The sequence below is a fragment of the Balaenoptera physalus genome, assembly GCF_965194825.1.
Source record: "Balaenoptera physalus genome assembly, chromosome: 2".
Lineage (NCBI taxonomy): Eukaryota > Metazoa > Chordata > Mammalia > Artiodactyla > Balaenopteridae > Balaenoptera > Balaenoptera physalus.
Genome location: NC_138883.1, coordinates 120016941 through 120040209, shown reverse-complemented (window position 1 = coordinate 120040209; position 23269 = coordinate 120016941). Strand labels below are relative to the sequence as shown.

General features: G+C 38.7%; 1 protein-coding gene across 9 annotated transcripts in view; it reads right to left on the bottom strand.

Moving 5' to 3' along the window:
- Positions 1–23269, bottom strand: part of PEAK1 (pseudopodium enriched atypical kinase 1) — a 298121-nt gene that overhangs the window by 42552 nt on the left and 232300 nt on the right. For 8 of the 9 annotated variants that reach the window (XM_082452593.1, XM_082452586.1, XM_082452585.1 and 5 more), the window contains one exon: positions 15329–18582. In XM_082452593.1, the coding sequence (XP_082308719.1) occupies positions 15329–18468 (3140 nt within the window). In that variant the 5' untranslated portion in view covers positions 18469–18582. Of the gene's footprint in view, positions 1–604; positions 13844–15328; positions 18583–23269 lie in introns of those variants that run through there. The other variant, XM_082452592.1, reaches the window with a different exon arrangement.

Below are 23269 nucleotides of genomic sequence, written 5' to 3'. Positions count from 1 at the left end.
CAGCACAACCTGTATTCTCTACAAAGGTCAGTTTTCACAAGCACATTTTAAATAAGTGCACTGGTATATTAAATCACCAGTTAAAACAACTGTCAACTATAAAGAACTATGAAAAAGAGTTGATGAAAGTTAAATCACATGGATTTGCAAATGGATACTAAGATGTTTAACCTGCATTTACAGTGACAGCAGTGTCTAAAAGGAAGAATTTTTAAAAATGCATCAATGATATGTCATGTCTTGATGCTTGAGGGAAGAAAAGCTCTTTGTATGATTAAAATGGTAAAAGAGAGGGGAAAGGAAGAGGTTTTGAGAGTTCAAGCTTAGATGTGGTAACATGCTGTGACTAAAAAATGAAAAAGAATCAATCAAGAACAGCATCAGAGAAGGTGATTCAGTCACTACGTATAAACAGACAAATTGTCCAGGAAGAAAAAAGGAAGTAAAATCCTATAATTAATTTATCTTAGGCATATTAATTTTATAAGGGAATATAATTTTTGACCATTGGCTTTTTAATGTTTCATATTTAGATATAAAATCAGAAAACCCTCCCAAATAGTAATATGACACTTTCCAAATACAGGCTTTATCTCCTAACAAAGTGGTTCACCACTGACTTTTCATTGGGAAATGTTTGATGTAATGGAGGAAACACCAAAACAGGAATCAGAGAACCCAGATTCTGTTTCCCTATTACTTTGATCTTCTGTACAAACTAGATGAAAACATCAGGAGGGAGATAATGGAGAAAATGAAAAGTTCCCCCATTTTGTCCATGAGATAGATGGTTAAAAAAAAAATTATTTAAAATGAAATTACAAGAAATCTACTAGGATTTCTAATACAATATATCTTAGCACATCTTGAAGTAGCAAATAATGATGAAGGTAACGATTTTTTTCAGGATAAGTACAAGTTGATATTCATTATTATAAAACAGAACTGTTAACTGATACATGGCCCACAGAGAGGAAGTTATGGCTTTTCTATTCCTGCTATTTAAATTCATGTTGAAACAATCCCTAGTTCTGTAATGCAATGTAGGATATCTGTAATAACTACAGCATTGACATCTAGGTCCTTGATCATCAGGCTGGGTCAAACCCTGACATTGCCTGCTCTTTTCCTGGACCTTCAGCATTTGTTCTGCTTTTAGAGTGGGAGATAACACACATTTCTTTTTACCTCAAACTCTTTGACCAACTTTTCATTAATGACCAGTTTTTAATTGAGATTTGGTAATGTCTGACCTGACACAAAAAAATTACGTCGCAATCTCCACAAAGACACATCTTATTTTCTGAACATGGAGGATGAACTTAAGGTATTCAAAGGAAATGGTAACATTGTTACAGATTTGTCTGTAATACAAATGAATCCCCTGGTAAGTTTATATCTCAACAGTCTGCAATATTCATACATAATTCAAAGCCGCAGAAGCAATCTCCTGCGGGAAGCTCACTTGGCTTACCCAGGTGGTAGGATTAATCATTACACCATCAAATGAAATAATCCTTTTTTTTTTTTCCCCTGGCATATTCATTCAAGACAGATTTTGGTAGAAATTCTGTTAATGTCTGAATATACTTTTTTAAAAGGCAAATCAAATGCCACATTAGAAAGGATTAAAGGCCTTTATGTATCCAAGTATTTCCACGATTTCAGTTCAACTTTTTCTTCAATTCAACCACCTTCATTCAGCTTCAGAAGGGACAGTAAATGAAATCAGGCTTCTATAGAGACCATCTGCCTCTTGGGGCAAATGGTATCCTAAATTCCCATTTGCCAGCTCTCTTCAGCAGCTGCATCTGTCTTTAGTTGTCCAAGTCAGCCAATAAGCAAATGCGTGATTTTTAAAACCTCCTTTTACCCCTAAAGATCAGATCAAAGCAATCAGAAACAGCATTTCATGGTTTTATTACTGGTTTCCAAAGCTGCTTATTTCTGGAGTTGCTGGGGATGATGAACCTTTGCAGAAATGGGATGTGAATCAACACGAGGAGGAAAGATCAAAGTTATCGAATCCCACACTGTTTATCTACTAAAAGGGGGAAAAACTCCATTTCCTTCTGTCTCTCTACCTCTAGGACCTCCCACCAATATGACATTTCTTAATCCTATCTTAGTTTCCAGGTCATCTACTTGATTTCGCTACACTTTCCAATTACTGGCATTCTCAGGTAGAAAAGTGTTGTGTCCATTGATCACTATCTTAGTGTCTCCAATTTTCCACTAAGCCTTCTGTAGTCTTTAACTGAAAACTTCAAACTTCTTATCCTGGACTGAGATTAACCTTTAACTGAGATCTGATGAGTTCTTGCTAATACGTCTAACACAGTCTGGTCAGACAAAGGTAGCTCTTCCTGGTGTGAATGAAGTGGCTAGGTCTTGGGATGGGGAAGACTGGCAGCCATGTGCAAGGTCTTGAATAGACTCTAATTTCCAGATACTGCACAGTTTCAATTTTTTTTTCTTTAACAAATGTGTTTTTTTTCTTTAACAAATTTTTTCTTTAGCAAATTAAAAGTGTCTTCAAGGCACTAGACTGCAAGACAGCAAAGTAGATAAAAACACAGGCCACTGTAAATCACTGTCACCTTCACAATACTAAGAAAAATTACAGTTTTAAAATCCTATGAAATAAAAATTCAGAATGGCATCTGTACAAATTAACAGAAAAGATAAATTAATCTTGGAAAAGAGCAAAAAAATAGGGCTGCTTTTCTCAATAACAGAGGTGTGGAAGGAGATTCTCAGCGTCACCATTTGGCCTTAGCTCACTTCTAAAGAATGGGGTCAGATATTGATGTTTATTTCCTGGAAAGGCAAGGTATGAGAAGAAAATATCAACACGCCTCTGTAACAGGACTAACCTAAGGACGATATGGAACAGTCATTTTCGGGTCCTGGACATTTCCCGCATGCCCAGAAGCTCTGGAGAAGTGAGTCACTGCACCTTTCCCCGATGTCCTCTTATCTCCCTCAACTGCCCGTTTGCCCTTTGAGTCGGGGAAGCGAGATGATTATGTATGCTAAACTCTCCAGAACATGGCAGGCTCGCTGAAGGAATGGATATAGGGAGGGAACAGGAACCAACACTGCTCAGAACCTATTCCTACTCTACACTGCACAAGCTGCACACTATTCTGTTTAACTCACAAAAACACCTCAAGAGGTAAAGGCGATTATTCTCACTTTACAGATAGGGAAACCAAGACTGAAAAAAGTGAAATCAGTTGTCTAAGGTTATGTGTGTACTTAGGTGACAGAGTCAGGATCTGAATTCGATACTGTGCAACTCTAACATCCGTGTTCTTTCCACCACACTGATACCATTAGGTAAGCCTGGTGCATTGTAAAGATTCAAGCATAAATGCTTGATTATGAAGATGAAGAAGTAAAAGTGTTTTGAAAAGAAAAAAGCTATTATTGAAATGTGGGGTATTAATGATTACAGATGCATTCTTTTGAAAAATTCTAAACAAAGTCATTGTTTACATTGCAAAAGGATTTCTTTACATGGGAACTGCTCTGGTATAGAAAGACTGTGTTTATAGATGTTTGGCTTCCTAATAATAATCACCACCACTACCTCCACATTTGCTGACTGCTAGGTACTGTGTGCTTAAATATATATCTCCTAACAATAATACTCTGAGTAAGGGTTGTTATTCCCATAATAGCAAAAGATAATAGTAGCCAAAACTTACACAGTGCTTATTATGTCCCTGTTCTAAGCCATGTCTCTCAACAGTGGCACTATTGACATTTTGGACCAGATAATTGTCGTGGAGGGCTGTCCTGTGCGTAGTAGAATGACGCTAACATCTCTTACCTTCTATCCAATAGGTGTTGGAATTACTCTCTGCTTCCCCAGTTGTGACAATCAAATAGTCTCCAGACATTGCCAAATATATCCTAGGGGTATAAAAATCCCTTCCCCTCCCCTCCTGTTTAACACTTAACATTAATTCTTTTAAGTCATACAAGGTTATTATCTCTGTTTTACAAATGAAGAAATACTAAGTCCAGAGTGGTTAAGTTATTTGCCTCAGGTAACACAGCTAATACCTGGTGGAGCTGAGATTCAAACCCAGCACTTCAGCTCTAGTCTGTGTTCTAAACAGATACATTATTCTCTCAGTTTATAGATGAGGAAACTAAGAAGCAGAGCTCAAGTAACTTGTCCCAGATGACACAGCTAATAAGTGGTGAAAGCAGGATTCAAATCCAGGTCTGAGTGACTTCAAAGCCTATGTTCTAATATATTATGCCAATTGTTATCAGACTTTAACATGTCTAAGAATTACCTTGTTAAAGATGCAGATTTGCAGCCCTCACCTCCAGGGATTGATTCTACAGCTCTGTGGTATGACCCAGGAATCTGCATTTATACAAACACCCCAGGTGATTCTGATGCAGTTGGTCCTAGGGCCACAATCTGAGAAACTATTTTTTACTGCCTCTCTCTCTGCAGAGAGAAGAGGGAAATTAAGTATAAAAGGAGTAAAGTATAAGAAGTGAGGAAGAAAATTTTAAGTAAAGGAGCATCACTGCTCAGAAGCAATATGGCTGAACAGGGGAAATAAAATAATTTAAGTAGTCACAGATAAGAGATTCATAATGGGCTATTAAAAAAGGGAGGGAGTGCTTTGGGACCAATCCTTACCTTCTGAGGTTTATCCTTAGAATACAATTATACAAACTTACAAAATGTTAGGAAATGAGGATATGGCCTAGTATGACATTTATGATTTTTATTAGAAGGCCTGGCTGGATGAAGACCACTCTGAAAATAGGAAATGGCATCTGTGACACCAGCAATAAGCCTTCCAACATGCAGTACTATCTCAGTTCTTTGTATCAACAGAGGACAAAGGTGAACACAAAAGGCAGGCCCCTATAACTGAAAAAGCTGCTCCAAGACAGACCACAGCACCTGTACCTTCTACCCACGCCGCCAGGGGACTCTTCTTAAAATCTCTCTTTTGTTCTACTGTTCCTCTGTTCTATATCAGCCATTGATCCTTGTGACCTGTTGAGGACAGGTCCAGACTATCTGCAGGACTTCAAAGCCCTTCACCATGAGGCTGCAACATATGTTTTTATCCTTATTCCAGACTTTCTGAGACATAATCCTTCAGCTCCAATGTATTTACATAACTCCTTGTCCCTTGGACACACCATATTCTACGTTTCTGCTGTACCTACTTTCCCTTCCTAGAGTTGCCTCCCTTCTTCTTTCCATCTATTCCAAACTCAGCCAGTCATTAAAGACTATTCAAATCTCACATTACCCATGATGTCTTACTGTCCATGGGGACTCTTCCTTCTCTGAACACCCATGGCAGATGTTATAGACTGTTTGTGTCCCCTCCAGATTCATATGTGGAAACCCTAACCCCCAGTGTGGCTGTAGTTGGAGATGGGGCCTCTAAGGAAATAATATTAAATGAGGTCGTAAGGATGGGGCCCTGTCAGACAGGATTTGTGTCCTTTTAAGAAGAGGCACCAGAGAGCGTGGTTTCTCTCTCTGTACATATTATGGAGGAAAGTGAGGACATAATGAGAAAGTGGCCATCGAGTCAGAAAGAGAGCCCTCACCAGAAACCAAATCAGCTGGAAACTTAATCTTAGACTTCTGGCCTCCAGAACTGTGAGAAAATAAATGTCTGCTGTTTAAGACACCTGTCTGTGGTATTTTGTTATGGAGCCCGAGCTAAGGCAGCAGGGACTGAGGATCACAGAAAGCACTCAGTAAATGGGTGTTGAATAAATCAAATCAGATGGGATCTGGGCAGCAAGGCACTAGAAAACAGCACCAGGATCTGTATCTACATCCCTCCCAGCAAAATTTCTGCCTATATCACGATGGAGAATGGAATAGGGACAGGTTCCAATATGGAGCATCCAAAGGGGGGTTCCTCTCCCCAGCTAGGAAGTCAGAGGAACAGGACATCTTCCCTGATGCAGAGTGGAGCTTCTCCATGCGCCAGCAGCACAGAAAGGCCAACGGCTGACTCTTGAGACTGTTTCTCTCCATGATAACTAGGAGTTGGTGTGGGGAGCGGATCAGTGTGCACTGCTATCATCACTTTGCCCTTTTCAGGCAAGCCTTTCTCCCTGCTAATAACAAATCACCATTATAGAGGCACCATATGAGGATAAACTGCTTGTCCTGGGTTAAACCTTTAAATATCACCTGATGACTCTAATCAATATTCTACAGTTATATTAAATAATCACTGACTGAAACTGTGGCCTAGAGGTTTGAATAAAGGCCTAGAAATAAGTAACCCAAATTTAATCTCAGCTCTGCCACCAATGCTACTCTGTCCATGTCTCCCATTATTCATCTATAAAATGGGTGTAGCGACATTTACAGGAGTATGTATTAACTAGGAATTTCACATAAAGTGCTTCGAAGAGAGTGAACAACTGTGCCAATGTTGAGTACTTTAAGACTGCTCGACAGGTCAATGAATCAGTACGCATCACTGTGGCCCTTAGTGGTCACAGACATGCCTTCTTGCACTTAGGCTGCCTTTATAAAAGACATGGTAGACACCAACAGACTCAATAATCACCAAAAGAGTGCAACAAAAATTACTAACAGGCCAAACATCTCTAAAGTCAGAGTCTGGCTCTGACACCTACTTGCAGAGTGGCCCTGGGACTGTCGATGAGCCTGTTTCTCAATTTCCTATAATAGGAAGAATGCACTGTCTGAGATACTGGAACAACTGAGGTAATGTGAATGAAAATTATGAATTATATAATAAGATACAGGTATTTAACTTCAGATTCATTAGGCGAACAAGGAAACAAAACTGACCCAATAAGTAGGGGAATTCTCAGTTTGATTCTTCACTTCGTAATACATTAGGAGACTCTAAACAAGTCAGTTTACTTCTCTGGATTTTTAATCACCTCCCCAAAGAGAAAGGAACATAAAGCTATCTGAAGACCACCCTATAACCATTCTGCATCATTTTGTGATTACAATAAAGTGAGATATTTATCAGTTTTCTCTAAAAGAGGATTATTTAAAAATTCAACAGTAAGGACTTTATGAACTCATCTAAACTTTAGGAACAATATGTCAGCAAATGTAGATGTGATGATAGTCCAGAAGTTTCTTTAGAGCAAAGAACATATGATCACGAGAACGAGCTGCTACTTTCAGCTTCTGTCTCCAATTTTTTTCTTTATGAGAAATAGGAATTTGATCTTCAAGGCCAGTTTGGTCCAAAAAGATGACTTTGACAGGTTGTCTTAGCAAAGAGTAGAGATAATGCAAATTAAGATATAACTGGAGCACACCTGAAACTAATACAACATTGTAAATCAACTATACTTCAATTAAAAAAAGTGTTCTTAAAAAATTTTTTTTAAAAAGATTGTACCTATCAAAAAAAAAAAAGATATATAACTGGAGCATAAACATTAAAAAAAAATTCTAGCTGAACTTTCCAGAGAGAAGGACATCACATTGTACCATAATCTAAGAAGTATTTGGACTTTCTTTTCCCATACTCTGTGTGCATACACACATGTATATAAAAAGACTCAGACTCTGGTTATTTTAGTGAGTAGCAAACCTGACTAGTGTTTGACCAGAATGGCTATAGGCCACTAGCATGCCTGATGACTACAGACAAATCAGATATTATAACTTAGTCCAGGGGTCAGCAAACTTTTCTGTGAAGGATCAGACAGTAAATATTTTAGGCTTTACAGGCCATATGGTGTCTGTTACAACTATTCAACCCTGTTGGTATGGTGCAAAAGCAGCTGTAGATAACATGTAAAAAAAAATGAGTGGCTGTTTTCCGATAAAACTTCATTTATAGAAACAGGTGAAAGGTCAGATTTGGCCCACAGGTCACAGTTTGCCAATTCCTGGTCTATACCCCTGAACCTTGGAGTGGATTAGAGGGACTCCGAGGATTGACTCCTGGATTATTTAGGAACATAGCTGAGTTCTAAGGACTCTAAGAAGATCAAAATGGTCTTGGAAGGGTATAAGAAGGCTTATACAGATGACTAGCATTCCTAAGGGAGCAAAGGTGTGCCAAATCTAATCTGCGTGTCCAGAACAGAAGTTGACTGAGGTTTGGACAGAATCCCAGCAGTGTAAGGCATAGCTGGATTCCTGAAATGGTTCTGGGAGTCCTAAAGAAACTGGACTTATATGGTATCCAGGATGGATACATGGTAGGGGTCTTTGCTAATTAGGAACATGATGTTCAGGGCTGGTGGAGCTAGAAAGGTTAGTCAAAGGTCAAGGGGCCACTCAGGGGGCAAACAATATCCTTAACTTTGGTTGAGAGTGTTATAGTTATTTCAGGCAAGTTACAGTGATTTTCTTAGTCATTGACTGTTTTTCTAATTGATTAGAAAGAAAATTTTTGAGCTAAAATTTTTTTGTTTTTCTTTTATGGGCTGTGCCGTGCAGCATGCGGGATCTTAGTTCCTGACCAGGGATTGAACCCGTGCCCCCTGCAGTGGAAGCATGGAGTCTTATCCCTTAGTTAGACATGGAGTCTTAGTCCCTTGAGCTAAATTTTTAAGGACATGTATGTGATTGGCAATAGATTATTGCCTACCAATTATGAAATAAATACGATTTTAGTCAATAATCAAGAATTTACCACCAGTTTACTGAAAAGACTACTAAAAGGGTATATACTTTGGGAAGAAGTAAATTGAATCCAGAAGGGAAGAATGAAATAAAGATGGAATAGTTAAAAAAAAAAAAAGGGATAAACATGTGAATAAATCTAAAATAAAAAAAGATGATGCGATGTGATGGGGAGTGGCTGAGAGTGGGGGGAGTTTCTTATGATTGGGCAGCCAGTGACGAATCTTCTGAGGGAGTGACATTTAAATCGAGAGCTGAATGACAAGGAGCCAGCCATGCAAAGATCTGAAAGAAGCATACCAAACAGAGTGAATAGCTGATAAAAAGGGATTAGGCCTGGCACTTTTGAAGAACAGAAAGAAAACTCCTATTGTGAGAAGTTTATGAGCGAGGTGGTGAGTAGGAGACAGGTTATACTGGTAGTTAGAGGTCAGATTGTATAGGGACTTCCTTCACTGTGTTGAAACAATGGGATCTGCATTTTAGAAAGAGTACAAGGCTGTTCCAGAGAGACTAGATTAGAAGGGGCAAGAGATTAGGCAGGGAGATCAATTAGGAAAACACTTTATGATATTTTGGGTGTAGGGGATGAAGGGAAGAGAAAAATCAAAGATGACTCCTAGTTTTCTAATCTGAGTGACTAGATGGATGGTGGGACCATTTATCAAGGGAAGGCTTGGGATTGAATAGATTTGTAGGGAAAAATCAAGAGTTATGTTTTGAACACGTTTCATCTGAGATGTCCAGTTGATGTTCAAGTGGAGATATCAAGTGGATAGTTGTATGTGAATCATGGGGGAAAGAGATCAGGAGTGGAGATATAAATTTGGGAGTCAAAGGAATGTATGTAATATTTAAAATCTTGATACCAGATGATGGTTAGCCAGGGGCTAGACATTAAAGTTTAAAGAACCCTTTAGGCATATGGTTATGAGGGGAAAAAAAAAAACAACACTTGTCTTTTAGAGATACCTACTGAAATTTTTACAAATGAAATGATGCCTGGTATTTGCTTCAAAATAATGGGGGGAATGGGATGAGGTATAGATGAAACAAGATTGGCCATAAATTGATAGTTGCTGCAGCGTGGTTTTGGGGTAAGTGGTGGTTCATTTTATGAATCTATCTACTTTTGTATATGTTTAGAATTTTCTATCATAAAAAGTTTAAAATAAAAAGAGGGGAATTCCCTGGCAGTCCAGTGGTTAGGACTCTTTGCTCTCACTGCTGAGGGCCCGGATTCAATCCCTGGTCAGGGAACTAAGATCTCACAAGCCGTGCGGTGTGGCCAAAAATTAAAAATAAATTTTTTTAAAGAAAATAAATAAAAGGAACTATTTTAAGATAGTCTCCATTAAAAGTGGTAGAAGCAGAGATGGAGAGAAGTAAATAGATTTGGGATTAAAAGGTGGTCCTCCATTAAAAGGTGGTAACATTTCCACAGTCAGCATTTTAAACAAGGCACTCAGGAAGAAAGCAAGCCTGAATAACTGGAGGTACATGAGCAAGAGGGTAAGTAAGATTCATCAGGTAGACAGAGGTCACATATATAGGGCCTTCTTCAGTTTGCGGATATGACTGGGTTTACATTTAAGAAAGAGCACTTAGCTGTTCTAAGAATAGAATGCAGGGGGGAAACATTAAGCAAGGATTATCTTAAATTCTGATGTCCTAAGCATAATTTGTAAAGAGGTCAACTGTTATTGCTAGGTACTGTGCTAGATGCTTTACAGATATCTATTTAGTCCTCATAATATCTCTATAAGGTAGGTATTATCATCACTGTGGTACACGTTGGGAAACTTCAGCTCAGAGAGGTTAAGTCAAAAGTCACACAACTACCAGTGGTACAATTAGAATTCAAATTTTTGTCTGTCTGACTCCAGTGCTTGCATTTTTCTCACTACGCAATATTATTCCCCATGCTATGGACACCAAAGAGTTGCAGAGATGGTAGGTAAACTAGTGCTTTTAAAAATGATAATGGAGAAATTCCCACCTGGTCACAGACCAGACTAACCACTAAATTAATTTCTCTTGATCCAGACTAGCCGGATGGAAATGATGCCTATGGATACATAGTTGAGCCAAAATTTGACTGGTATCCCTGTCACCAATATTTTCCCCTTCCAGTTCATTTTTAATACTGCTGCCAGTAGAGATTTTATTTAAAAAAGAAAATCACACTACTTTCATCCTTAAAAACTGTTTCTGCTACAAAATCTACAACATAAAGGCCAAACATTTCAACATAGCATGCAAGGCTCTTCAGTCTTTCTCAGCAGTTCTCAAACTTTTTTTTCTCTTAAAAATTATTGAGAACTGTGAAGGTTCTTGTTTATGTGGATTATATCTATTGACATTTATTATATCAGAAATTAAAACTGAAAAATTAAAAAAATAATTAATTCATTAAAAAATAGTAAACACTTTAAATATTAACCAAAATAATATTTTTTTCAAATATCTTTAATATCTGGCTTAATAGAAGACAGCTGAATGCTCATATGTGCCTCTGCATTTGATCTGCTGTGATATGTTGCTTCGGTTAAAGTGTATGAAAAAGATCTGGTCTCATCCAGATATGTAGGTGGGAAAGGTAGTATTTATAGTCTTCTAGATAATCGTGGATATTCTTCTTTGGTACTATATCAGAACTTGGCAAGTGGTAGCTTCTTAAAAGTTACTTGCAATATGGAATCTGAAACCATACCAATGAACTTTTTGTACTCAGTTACATTAAATCCCTTGTTCTAACTTGCAGTTTCAATGGATCTTTTACTCATGCATAATTCTGTAACATCCTGCATTGGGTCATTTGGAAATAACCGGTTCACTGAGTTATGTGGATCTTCCAAATGTTGACACATTTCACTATATAATTTTAAAAATCTTTTTTGCTAATGCCACCACCAATCTCATCAGAAGAAATGTTTAAGTATTAGGAAGCTGTCACGGTAGCAGATACAAGTTTGCAAAAATTCTTATTTTTGCTTGAAAGCATGAATTTTATCATTGACAACAAATACTGTCAGTTGTTTTCCTTGAAGTAATAGGCTCACTATGTTCATTAAGAAAATATCTGCCAAACACCCAAGCCTGTATAACCACAGCTGGTCTGTGCCCCTTGTTCTTTCAAGTTGGTCCATGAAAAAGGTGCTGGTTCAGCTTTGTAATTCAAATTTTGAAACTCAAACTATTTTACAAGAGTTTTTCCTTAAGACACCCATACTTTGGTATGCAGCGTAAGTACTCCCTGTGTACTTCTTATTTTATCACACAGAATTTTTAAACAGACATATATTCAAGGGTTGAGATTTAATAAAATTTACTACTTCATCAAGGACATTCTTAAGTGAAACTGGTGTTTGTTTTTTAAAACTACTAGTACCATATGGTGCCATGGTTTTGATTTGTGCAGGTATAAGTAGTTTTACCCATTATTGTTTTTGTATCATCAGTGCAAATGTCAACACAGTGAAAAAGACAAAAAACGTCTTATTATTATTATGAAAATGGTGACTTTTACATGGTCACTATTTGACCTTGCATGGACCACGTTTGGAGAACCACTGGTCTATTCATTATCCTTTTCCAGTCACCTGTCCTGCTTCTGTTTGTCGTCATCATCTGTGACTGCATGTATTGTTCCTTTTGCCTACAGTGTCCTCCTCAGCCAGCTGGCAAAATCTTATTTGTCTTTTAAGATCTGGTTTGTATTTCATCTCTGAAAAGCTGATTTCATGTCTTTTAAGGTGATTTAATCGCTCTGTTTTTTGCGCTTCTGTGCCACTCTGAACATACGTTGTTTTAGCATTTATCACATTGAGGGCAGAGGGGCTAGTATCACTTTCAAGCACCCACTATGTGCCAGACCCTGTGCTAAGTCTTTTACATATTTCCTTATTATATCCTCAAATCAATTCTGTGTGATAGGTATCATTACAGCCACTGTACACTGAAGGACCAGTTAGGTAGCTGAAGCTAAAGTCAAACCCAAGCCCACTATTTCAGCAGTATGGTAATCTTTCCCCCTATTTATCCCTATGGCACATATACAGCACAGTTAAGATATTCAATTTATGTCACCTGAACAGGCAAATAAATGAACTTCATAACAATCTCATTTCATAATGCAAGACTCTACAAAGTCCCTCATCTTTCAGAGCCTAGAGTTTGGCCTTCAGTAGAGTATTTTTCATTCCTTATATACCGTTTAGATTTGGAATCTTCATTTACTTATAGAAAAGCTTGCATTTTCATTTCTTCCAGCAATGTGTTCCCAGCCGTGGGATGGTAATTTAATGATTACACTGCCATCAAGCCGGAAACACAAATGTTGACATTTGACAGTAATGTTTTTCCTCTCAAAGATGCTTCAAGTAAATACTAATGGTGCATCCAAGTAAATGAAGTAACTGTTGGAAAAGCAAATGGTGCATATTCTTCAACATGAGTATTCAAGTTTTAAACTATCTAAAAGGTTAAAAAAAAAACCTATTTAATACTAATACCTCTTTTTCTACTTAGTCTGGGACCTTGTGAAATGTGAAAATTCCAATGTGCCTCTACAAAAAGCTTAATACCTCAAATTTGCTTTACTTAGACTACAGTACGTATTTTAAGAATGGTGGGAAGACCAGTGGTTCTCAAAGTGTGGCCCCAGGACTAGCAACAGCATCATCACCTGGGAACTTGTTAGAAAGGACCCAACTCAGACCTATTGAATCAAAAACTCTGGGGGTGGGGCCCAGCAATTTGTGTTTTAATAGCCCTCCAGATATTGTGATGCATGGTTAAATTTGACAACCAATGGGGCAAATGTGCCGCACCATTTGGATACATGGATGTTACCTATAAAGAACTAATAAATTTTGGAAGATACGATTGGCCCATATACAAGCAAATCTGTGCAAATATAAGCTGTATAGTAAGAGGTCTGCCATACCAAGGACCCAGGCTATCCTCAAGCCTATATACAGTGGCACGCAGCCCAAGTAGAGAAATCTCATTCCACGGAAGAGAAGCCAAATTATTCCTTGACTCTGCCTTCCAGGATGCGGATAAATACACCACAGCCATACTTAATGAGGAGTAAAGCCATTTATTGATCTGCAAGAACTATCTGCCATTCCGTCATAGGTAACTCCCACCATGTGCTGTTTAAATTGCTTCTTTTCTAAATAAAACAGCAACCTGCAATACATGTGTTTTATTACTACTACTTTCAACTACCAATGACAAGCTTATTCTACCCAGAAATATATCCCACTATTCTACTTGCTTTGTTATTACATGGATTTAAGGAAAATAGGAACTTGTTAGCATTTTGACTAGTTGAGGGTATGTAAAAAGCTTATTTTAGTAAAGAATATATATAAAACTTCCTGGCATTTTGGTAGAAAAAGTGAAGGCATTAAGTGTTCATTTTTATTTACACTTTTCTAAAGAAAAGCTGGTGAGAGAATCTGCTCTGAATCAGAGTTTTCTGTCTTTGCTGGGAGGAAGCCAGGCCTGGTAGAGAAGGCTCACTGTAAATCAAGAGGGAGGAAGACTCAGAATCAGATGAATGGAATACTCAGGGCATATCTTTGCTAAGAACAGAAAGGACAGAGGATATAAGGAAATCATCCCATTTGCTAATACAAACTTGGATAACAGTTCCTTGTTTTTATTGACAGTACATTAATTTTGATTAAAATACAAATGAGAGAGAAAAAACTTAGGCTTCCTAAACATAAATGTTTATGTGAATGATTACAAGTGAAAATATAAAAATTTTGTTTGATTTTATGTTCATTAACAATGCAACATTATAGGAAGAATACCAGTTTTACAGTGAGACAGATCAAGGTTTGAATTCTCCCTATGACAATTACTAACTGTGTGAATCTGGCCAATTCTAATTTCTCTAATTTTCAGTTTGTAGGGCTGTTACAGGGATTTGAGATAAATATTTGGGATGTGCCTTATACAGGGTAGGTGATCAATAAACAGTTATTCAAGTATTAAAGAAAACTGATGCTTAGAGAACTGGTGTGGGTGTACAATTTGCCTAGTTGGATTGAGAATTATATCACTGGGTCTCAATCTCAGTAACCAACTTCTCTTATTTCACCTACATGTTAAAAAACTATAAACTGCTTGCCCTTTCCCCCACCTTTCCACAACACATGAAATAAGGACAGAAAGAGACAGAAATAAAAAAACAAATATTCCCATAAAAAAATAATGCAGATAGAGATAACACCTTGGTGAAAGCCAAAAAAAAAAAAAAAAGCTTAAGAGTTTAATTTCATTTATAGTAAAGGAAAGAATAGTATCACCATTTATTCATTTGATCCTGTTTCTTCCTTACACTATCATAGCAGTTCAAAGCAACAAATTATTTATTGCTCTTAAAGTATTATGGATTTGCTTTTCTGTTAAAGCCCCTCTGCATTTACCAGAATGCAGCAGGCTACTTTAGCTAAAGATCCAAGGCTATAAACCTTGTTCAGTGCAATAAGACCACTTTAATAATATTCTAATCTTGAAATGCAGTTGAAAAGATAGATGATGGTCGCTGAGTGCTACTTACAAACAAAAATGGCTCTCAAACAATCTTAAAGATGCAAAAAACTTAGCAACTGAAAATGTGTTTAAAAAAATTCCCACATTCTGCCAGGATATTTTACATACCTGAGAATTTTCTTAGGAATCTGTGATGGAGAAGAATGACTCCTTTTCTTCTTCTCTGAGTCCTGTAGTAACCCATCCTCTGCTCTGCCCTTCTCTGTGACTGCTGACTGCTCTGCCCTGGCTTTGCCCTGATCCACACTGAGCTGGCCTTGGGCAGGGTCACACCTGTACATGAAGACGATGGCTGGCTTCTCGCTGGACTCTCCTTTTGCCTCTGTGAACCAGTGATGGCGCTGAACTGGAGGAGGGGGCAGCATGTGGATGACTGTGCCATCCAGGCCCACCAGTTTCCCTTTCTCTCGGTCTTTCTCTTTGTCGTCCTCTTCATCTGTTTTCCGACGGCGGAAGAAACTTTTAAATGATATCCAGCGTTTAGGTTTTGCATCAGCTGCCCGCCTGCTGCCTTCAGAGTGCAAAACTGATTCAGCTTCCGTTGACCTGGTAGGGCTAGTTGGCTTGGTCCAGTTGGTGAAATGCCTCTGCAAAAGGTTACTTGCATGGTAAGGGGAGGAAGTCGAGCGTGGTGGGGGGAAGGGGGGTGGCGGCTCACTTTGGGGGTTAGTCACTAATTTGGAGGGCGGGGTGGTGACTGGCTTTGTGAGTGGATCTTTCTGTACTTTGGTGGTAGGACTTTCTGTGGTCTGAGGTGCTTCAGCCTCACCACTGGGCTGGGATGTGAAGAGAGACTTGGGCCGGACTGGTGTACTCTTAGGTGTACTTTTAGCAGCACTGGCATCGGGAGGAATGGCATACAGCTCTTCCACACTGCAAGCTTTGGGGCCAGACTGGGGCATTTCTGGAGGAGACTGTGGCGGCTGGATAGAAGCCACAATCTGAGAAAGCACAGTGCTCGCCTTCTCCCTGGTGCTGCCGCTGCTCACTACCTGAGACTCCTGAGTGCTTTCTGTTTTGGCCACAGGTTCTTGAGTGGTTCTCTGGAGCTTTGTTGGGGAGCTGTGGCTGGAACTGTAGCTCCTCTGTGGTGAGGACTGACCTCTGTTAAGACAGCTGTTAAACTCCTGAACCTTCTGAGCCACTGAACCCCTCTTACGCTCTGTGCTGTTTAAAAACCCTTTAGCTTGGGGACATTCAGTGGGTTTGCTAGTGGTGTTATCAGACACTTTGCTTTCAGTTTCTATTTCTTCGTAAGTATGGCTTATTACACTTGTGGTTTTTTCCTTCACTGAAAGTTCTCCACTTGTTCCGAGAAAACTTTTGTAAATGGCTAGATTGTCATATGCATTTGGATTGATTACAATGGGAACTTTGATAGCATTTTTGGAACTCCGAGCATAAGTTGGCTCATCATGAATGATAATTGGAAAAGGTGGCATACCGGCATTGTTATAACTATTAAATTTTATTTCAGACAAATTAGGTGACTTAACAGGGATGGTTTTGGAGGAAACGTTTGTAGCTGTGGGTGAAGTAGGTGCTGATTTGTGACAGTTTTTCCTTGGAGGGACATTTGGTCCAGTCCCACCACTAACTAATTCCACCTTAGGTATCTTTTGTCGTGGACTGGTACTGGAAGTCCATACTTCCTGGTAGCGGATTGCACTGGATTTTTGGAAATGGGCACTTATTTGTCCTGATGTCAGTGCGGGTGATGTCACTGGAGAGTTTGGAGTAGAAGATGAGCTTTTCGTCTTGGGACTGTTAATAGGGCCCTCGAGGTGCTCACTGGCCATGGCTGCTGACACATCCACGACAGTATATGGCTTGCACAAAGGCTGTTCCAGATTCACAACTCGGTAGGGCTTTGCTTGCTCTTCTACAGGAACGAGGTTTATTGTTACTGCTTGCCCAGTAATATCTGTAGGGGCTTTACTTTCTTGCTTCTCAGTTTGCACGGCAATCTTGCCATCCTTCTCTTCTAATCGGAGAGCAAGGACTGCTTTGTGCGTCTCTGGAACTTTTATTGAGCTTTTGGATGCTTGCGATGAGTCCTTCTCCTGATTATTACCAGAGAGGCTTTCATAATTGGGCTCACTTTCCTTCATGTCCTTAGAATCTCCCGGGTTACCAGGAGCTATTCCCACATTACAAATCTTCTGGGATAAACTACTGGCTGTCTCAGAACGTGATTCTTCTGTTAAAGAGGAATCTGGGGATGTGGAGTCAGATGACACCATGCTCTGAATGCTTCCTGGTCCATAGGAGACCACAGAATTCTCTTCATAACCATTCAGGATTTCATCATAACTGTCATCATAGTCTACAGCACAGATTCTTTGCAGAGATTTATTTCGCAGGGGGACAGTATTCCATTTTTTGTCCACAAAGAATCGAACAGGAGACAAAGTGTTTGCCCTGAAGTTGGCAAAGCGAGGTTGCCCTCTCATGCGAATCTCCATGGCCAGCAGTTCTTCATCACTCTCATCCCAACTCTCATGCTCCTCCTCCATGTTACTCAAAAGCACATCTTCCTCACTCTCTTCGCCACTAGAAAACTCTGGGTAACAGAATCGACCCCCTTCATTACTGATCACTTCTGTGCTCCCACTCAGAATAACATGCTTGCCCTGAGTATCCTTTATTCCGCCCATCATGCAACTTGGTGGAAGCTTTCTTTCCAGTGATCGTTTATAGCAATCATTTATTCTTCCTAAGAATGTTTCTCTGGAGTTTGTTTCATTTCCTTTTATTTGAGGGGTGGTATCCAAGCCTGCTATCTCCTTTAACACCTCAGTTAGTCCACTATTGTTATTTGATACCTTCTTTGCACTATCATTATTCCCATAAGGCTTAGGAACATGGCTTAATCCTTCAATATCATCTTCATTATTATTATTAAGTGGTTTCTGATTCAAGGCCATCCTGTTACGGTTCCATCCTATGATGACAGGTTTGTTCTCACAGTGTTCTTGGATACTAAGCTCACCACACATACTTTGCCCATCTGCCACCATCATAGTGGGCTTCACAGCTATAGTGGGTTTTTTAGCCACAGGAGGCCGGAAATTTCCGGTGTTCCTGATTCGGTGGTTGTTACTGTGATTGGCATTAGTTTTATTGCCATGGGTGATGGGTGCCTTCTCAGGGTCTGGGGGGAGCTGATGTAAGCTTTTAGGTTTAAAGCAGTTCTTGCATTCACCAGGTTTCCAAACGTGTTCAGTAAAGGTATTACAAGCAGACATTTTTAAAAATAGAACTTCACAGACAACACTTTCCTTTCAGTGCATGGCAAAACTTTCATCTGTTAGTTTTCACCTCCCCTATGTTTCATAGCAGCTCTTGTAAGTGTGATCAATCTGTTGGGGGAAGGGGGAGAGAAGAAGAAAATCTGAATGGAAAAGGTACTATGAGGCTTATCATGATGAATGATTTGAAAATATTGGCTCCAACTTTTCCTTAAATTAAAAGATTGAGAGATAAACTAATTTGGGCACTTTATGAACTCTCTTTAGCTAATCAGCGGTTTTGGAATGTTAGTTTTTTAACCATAATTTTATGCACTCTCATTGAACCAAGTATAACATTTCACTTGATGTCTCTGTGACAATGATACTGTGAGCTTCCCCTCCCAGAAATGTCTTTGAAACCGTTCTTTCTGTTATCCTCCAACCTGAAACTTCTTGGTCCATTGTGGAACCCTCTTCTTCTGCCCACCCTTTATATTTGGATATCTCATAGACTCCTCAAACACAGTGCATTCAGGACTAATCTTCTGGCCACCTCTTTTCTCAACTCTAAGGAACTTTTGTACTCTAACCAGCCCTCCTCTACCCTCCAGGCCACCTTCTTCCTCTGTCTTTATCCTAGTTCAGTTACTGTCACTATCATCCACCTAGATAGCTAAGCTTCAACCTTCAGACCATTCTTGACACCCCTCCCCTCACTTCTAACTCCACATCCTAAATCCTTTTGTAAATTAGTCTTGCCAATTTTTTTTATTTTTAAAAAATATTTATTGATTGATTGATTTTGGCTGCGCCAGGTCTTCGTTGCGGCATGTGGGCTCATTTTTTAGTTGTGGCGTGCAGACTTCTTAGTTGCGGCATCTAGTTCCCCAACCAGGGATCGAACCTGGGCCCCCTGCATTGGAAGCACAGAGTCTTACCCACTGGACCACCAGGGAAGTCTTGCCAATTTTATCTACTACATTTCACTGGAACTCCTTTCCCTTACCAGACACTGCCAGTAGTTCAGATGCCCACCATTTTTTGCCTAGATTCCTGCAATAGGTTGTTAACCGATCTCCATGCCTGTAGTCTCACCCCTTTCCAATCCAACCTCTCTACCCTTGCTACTCAAATTATGGTCCTCAGACAAGCAGTATCAGCCTCATCTTGAAGCTTGTTAGAAATGTAGTATCTTAGACTTGCAGTTTATCCTCAAGATCCTTAAAGAATCTGAAAAAGAATGAACATATGTATATGTATAACTGAATCACTTTGCTGTACACCTGAAACTAACACAACATTGTAAATCAACTATACTCCAATAAAAATTTTTAAAAAAGAAAAAAGAAAAAAAAGAAATGTAGTATCTTAGGTCCAATCCCAGACCTACTGGATCATAATTTGCATTTTAATGAATTCTCAGGTTGACTCCACTGTTCTGTACTACTATTAGATTTTTCTTTCTAAAATGCTAACATGATCATCTTATTACCTAGCTTAACTATTCTGTGGTTCAACATTACCTAACGCACTGGCTCCCAAATGTCAGATAGGGGTTGCTATACACGTAAGAACCACCTGGGGAAACACCCAAGTCAATGTCTAAGGGAAGAGTCCAGGAATCTGATTTTTAAATAAGTTCTCCAGGTAATTCTATGTGCATTGAGGTAATGGAACCTCTGAGTTACAGGATGGAATACAATCCCCTTAGGTTTGCATGATATAGTCCTTGCCTCCCTTCTAGCCTTATGTCTTAAAAATCAACTAGTCTCATCATACTCTAAATACCGCTGGGCCACTCATTTCTCCTGGGTACCATCGAAGCCACTTGGACAAACCTCCATGAATACGCACTTTCATTTTTAATTGTCTGTTTTCTCACTAGTTTTTGAGCTTCTTTAAGCCTAGGCTATATCTTATTCATCTCTATATGTCTAGCATAAGGAGCTGGATAAACACTGGTTGATTAAATGTGCTGGTTTTGAGGCTTATCTTTAAAAAATAATCTCATGGCGCTCTCTCTCTCTCTCTCTCTCTCTCGTCTCTCTCTTAGGCACATAGCTATAGACCTTCCCACAGAGCACCACTACAGTCTTACATTTCCACTTCGGATATTATCATAAAGCTGGCAGTAGGCATGTATATGTAAGAACTATTTTAATAGCTGAAAAGTTTAACTTCATTCATGTACAATGACAGTGACAGGATCCTTGGTTTGGTCAGAAACGCAGCCTTTAGCCAAGTTTCAGCACATTTATAAGGAAGGAAAGAACATTTTCTTTAGTTAATATATACAGAGCTATGCCCCTTGTAAACAACACTCATAGAGCACTTTGCCTCAGTGGAAGAAGTGCAGACAAAGATCAAAGAATTCCACACAGAGAGCCCAATGACTCGGCCAAAATCTAAGTTCACTCTCTGCTGGAGACCACTGAATGGCTTTTTTCAATAAAGTAAAAATATATTTTTCAAGTGTCTGTTTGAAAATATTTATTTACTCTTTCAGATATTCTAAAAGCTATATCCCTTAGTTGATAAAACCATTTCCTGCTAGTCTGAGACTGAAACATTTTGAGCAAGGGAAAGAATGGCATAAAATTAAGCTGAAAAAGAGAGTAGGGTCCAGAGCATGTGGGGCCTTTTATAAGCTTTTAAAGATTATGGTGTTCATCCTAAGAACAGCGGGAACCCACCAAAGGGTTTTAAACAGGGGAAACAAGATGATATAATCAGCATTTAAAAAAGACAGCTCTGACCAAAAAACATGAAATACTTAGGTATAAGTCTAACAAAACGTGCAAAATCTAAAATCTGTATGCGGAAAACTATAAAAGACTGAAGATATCAAAGACCTAAATAGAGCAATATATCAAGTTCTCTCAATGTTGTTAAGATGTCAATTCTCCCCAAGCTGCTCTGCAGATTAAATGTAATTCTAACCAAAATCCGAGTAGGATTTTCTGTAGAAATCAACAAGCTGATTCTAAAATGTATATGGAAAGGCAAAGAAACTAAAAGAGCCAGAAACAATTTCAAAAAAGAAAAAAGTTGGAGGACTCATATTACCTGATTTCAAGACTTTTTAGCTACAGTAATCCTGATAATGTGGTATTGGCAAAAGGATAGAAACATAGATGGGGGAAATGGGATACGCAAACTACAACCCATAGGCCAAATCTAGCCTGTTGCCTGTTTTCGTATGTCCCTAAGCTAAAGATGTTTTTTAAATGGTTGAAAAAAAATTTTTTTTAATATTTTGTGACAAGTGAAAATTATATGAAACTCAGATTGCAGTGCCCATAAATAAAGCTTTATTGGAACATAGCCAGGCTCATTTGTTTGCATATTGTCTCTGGTGGCTTTTGTGCTACAATGGAGAGCTGAGTAGTTATGACAAACTATGTGGCACTCTCATCACTTTGCAGTGCTTTTCCGCACTCTACAAATTGCAGCGTTTCCACTGCTACATGAATCACATGTGTGAAAAGACATTTTCTTTTTTTTAATAAATTTTTTTTTTTTTGGCTGCGTTGGGTCTTCATTGCTGTGCGCGGGCTTTCTCTAGTTTTGGCGAGCGGGGGCTACTCTTTGTTGCAGTGCACGGGCTTCTCATTGCAGTGGCTTCTCTCGTTGCGGAGCACGGGTTCTATGCGTGTGGGCTTCAGTAGTTGTGGTACACGGGCTCAGTAGTTGTGGCTCACGGGCTTAGTTGCTCCGTGGCATGTGGGATCTTCCTGGACCAGGGATCGAACCCATGCCCCCTGCATTGGCAGGTGGATTCTTAACCACTGAGCCACCAGTGAAGTCCCGAAAAGACATTTTCAAAGATAAAAATATGTGAAATTTCATTACAGATATGCATCAATAGATGAACATTTGTAATCGATTTTGATGACAGGAAGCACTAACTTTGAACCCGAATTAAGCAAAATTAATCATTGGTGATCTTAGCACAAACTATCCCTCTCCCAAAAAAGAATTCCATTCTTCTTATTAAGTAGAGCTGTGTTACAAAACACTATACTCAATTTTTATATTTTGAATTTTGTCAAAAAAATTCATGGAAATTTATTTTCTTTCTTGTTATACAAGTACCTATATATAATATCTTGGTTTTTGCTTCTTTGCCTGCAAAACCTAAAATATTTATGATTTGGTTCTTTAAAGAAAAAGGTTGTTGACCCCAGATATAGATCAGAATAGACACAGAACAGAATAGAGATCAGAAATAGAGCCACACAAATATAGTTAACTGATTTTTGATAAAAGTGAAAAGGATACTCTTCAACAAATGTGCTAGAAAAACTGAATATCCATAGGCAAAAAAATGAACCTTGATCCATACATCACACCCCATACACGAAAATGAACTCAAAAGGGATCACAGATCTAAGTACAAAATGTAAAGCTACAAAACTTTTGGAAGAAAACATAGAAGAAAATCTTTGCAATCCTGGGATAGGGAGAGTTCTTAGATACAACACCAAAAACATGATCCATAAAAGAAAAAACAGATAACTTGGTCTTCATCGAAATTAAAAACCTTTGTTCTTGTATATGTATAACTGATTCACTTTGTTATAAAGCAGAAACTAACACACCATTGTAAAGTAATTATACTCCAATAAAGATGTTAAAAAAAAAAATTCAATTCACAGCTATTGACTTTTTTCCTCCTGTATTTTTCTTCCCTCTTAGAAAAGAAATAAACTATACTGATATATTAAAAAAAAAACAAAACCTTTGTTCTGACAAAGGTACTGATAAGAGAATGAAAAGACAAGCCACAGATGAGAAATATTTTGCAAAATACATA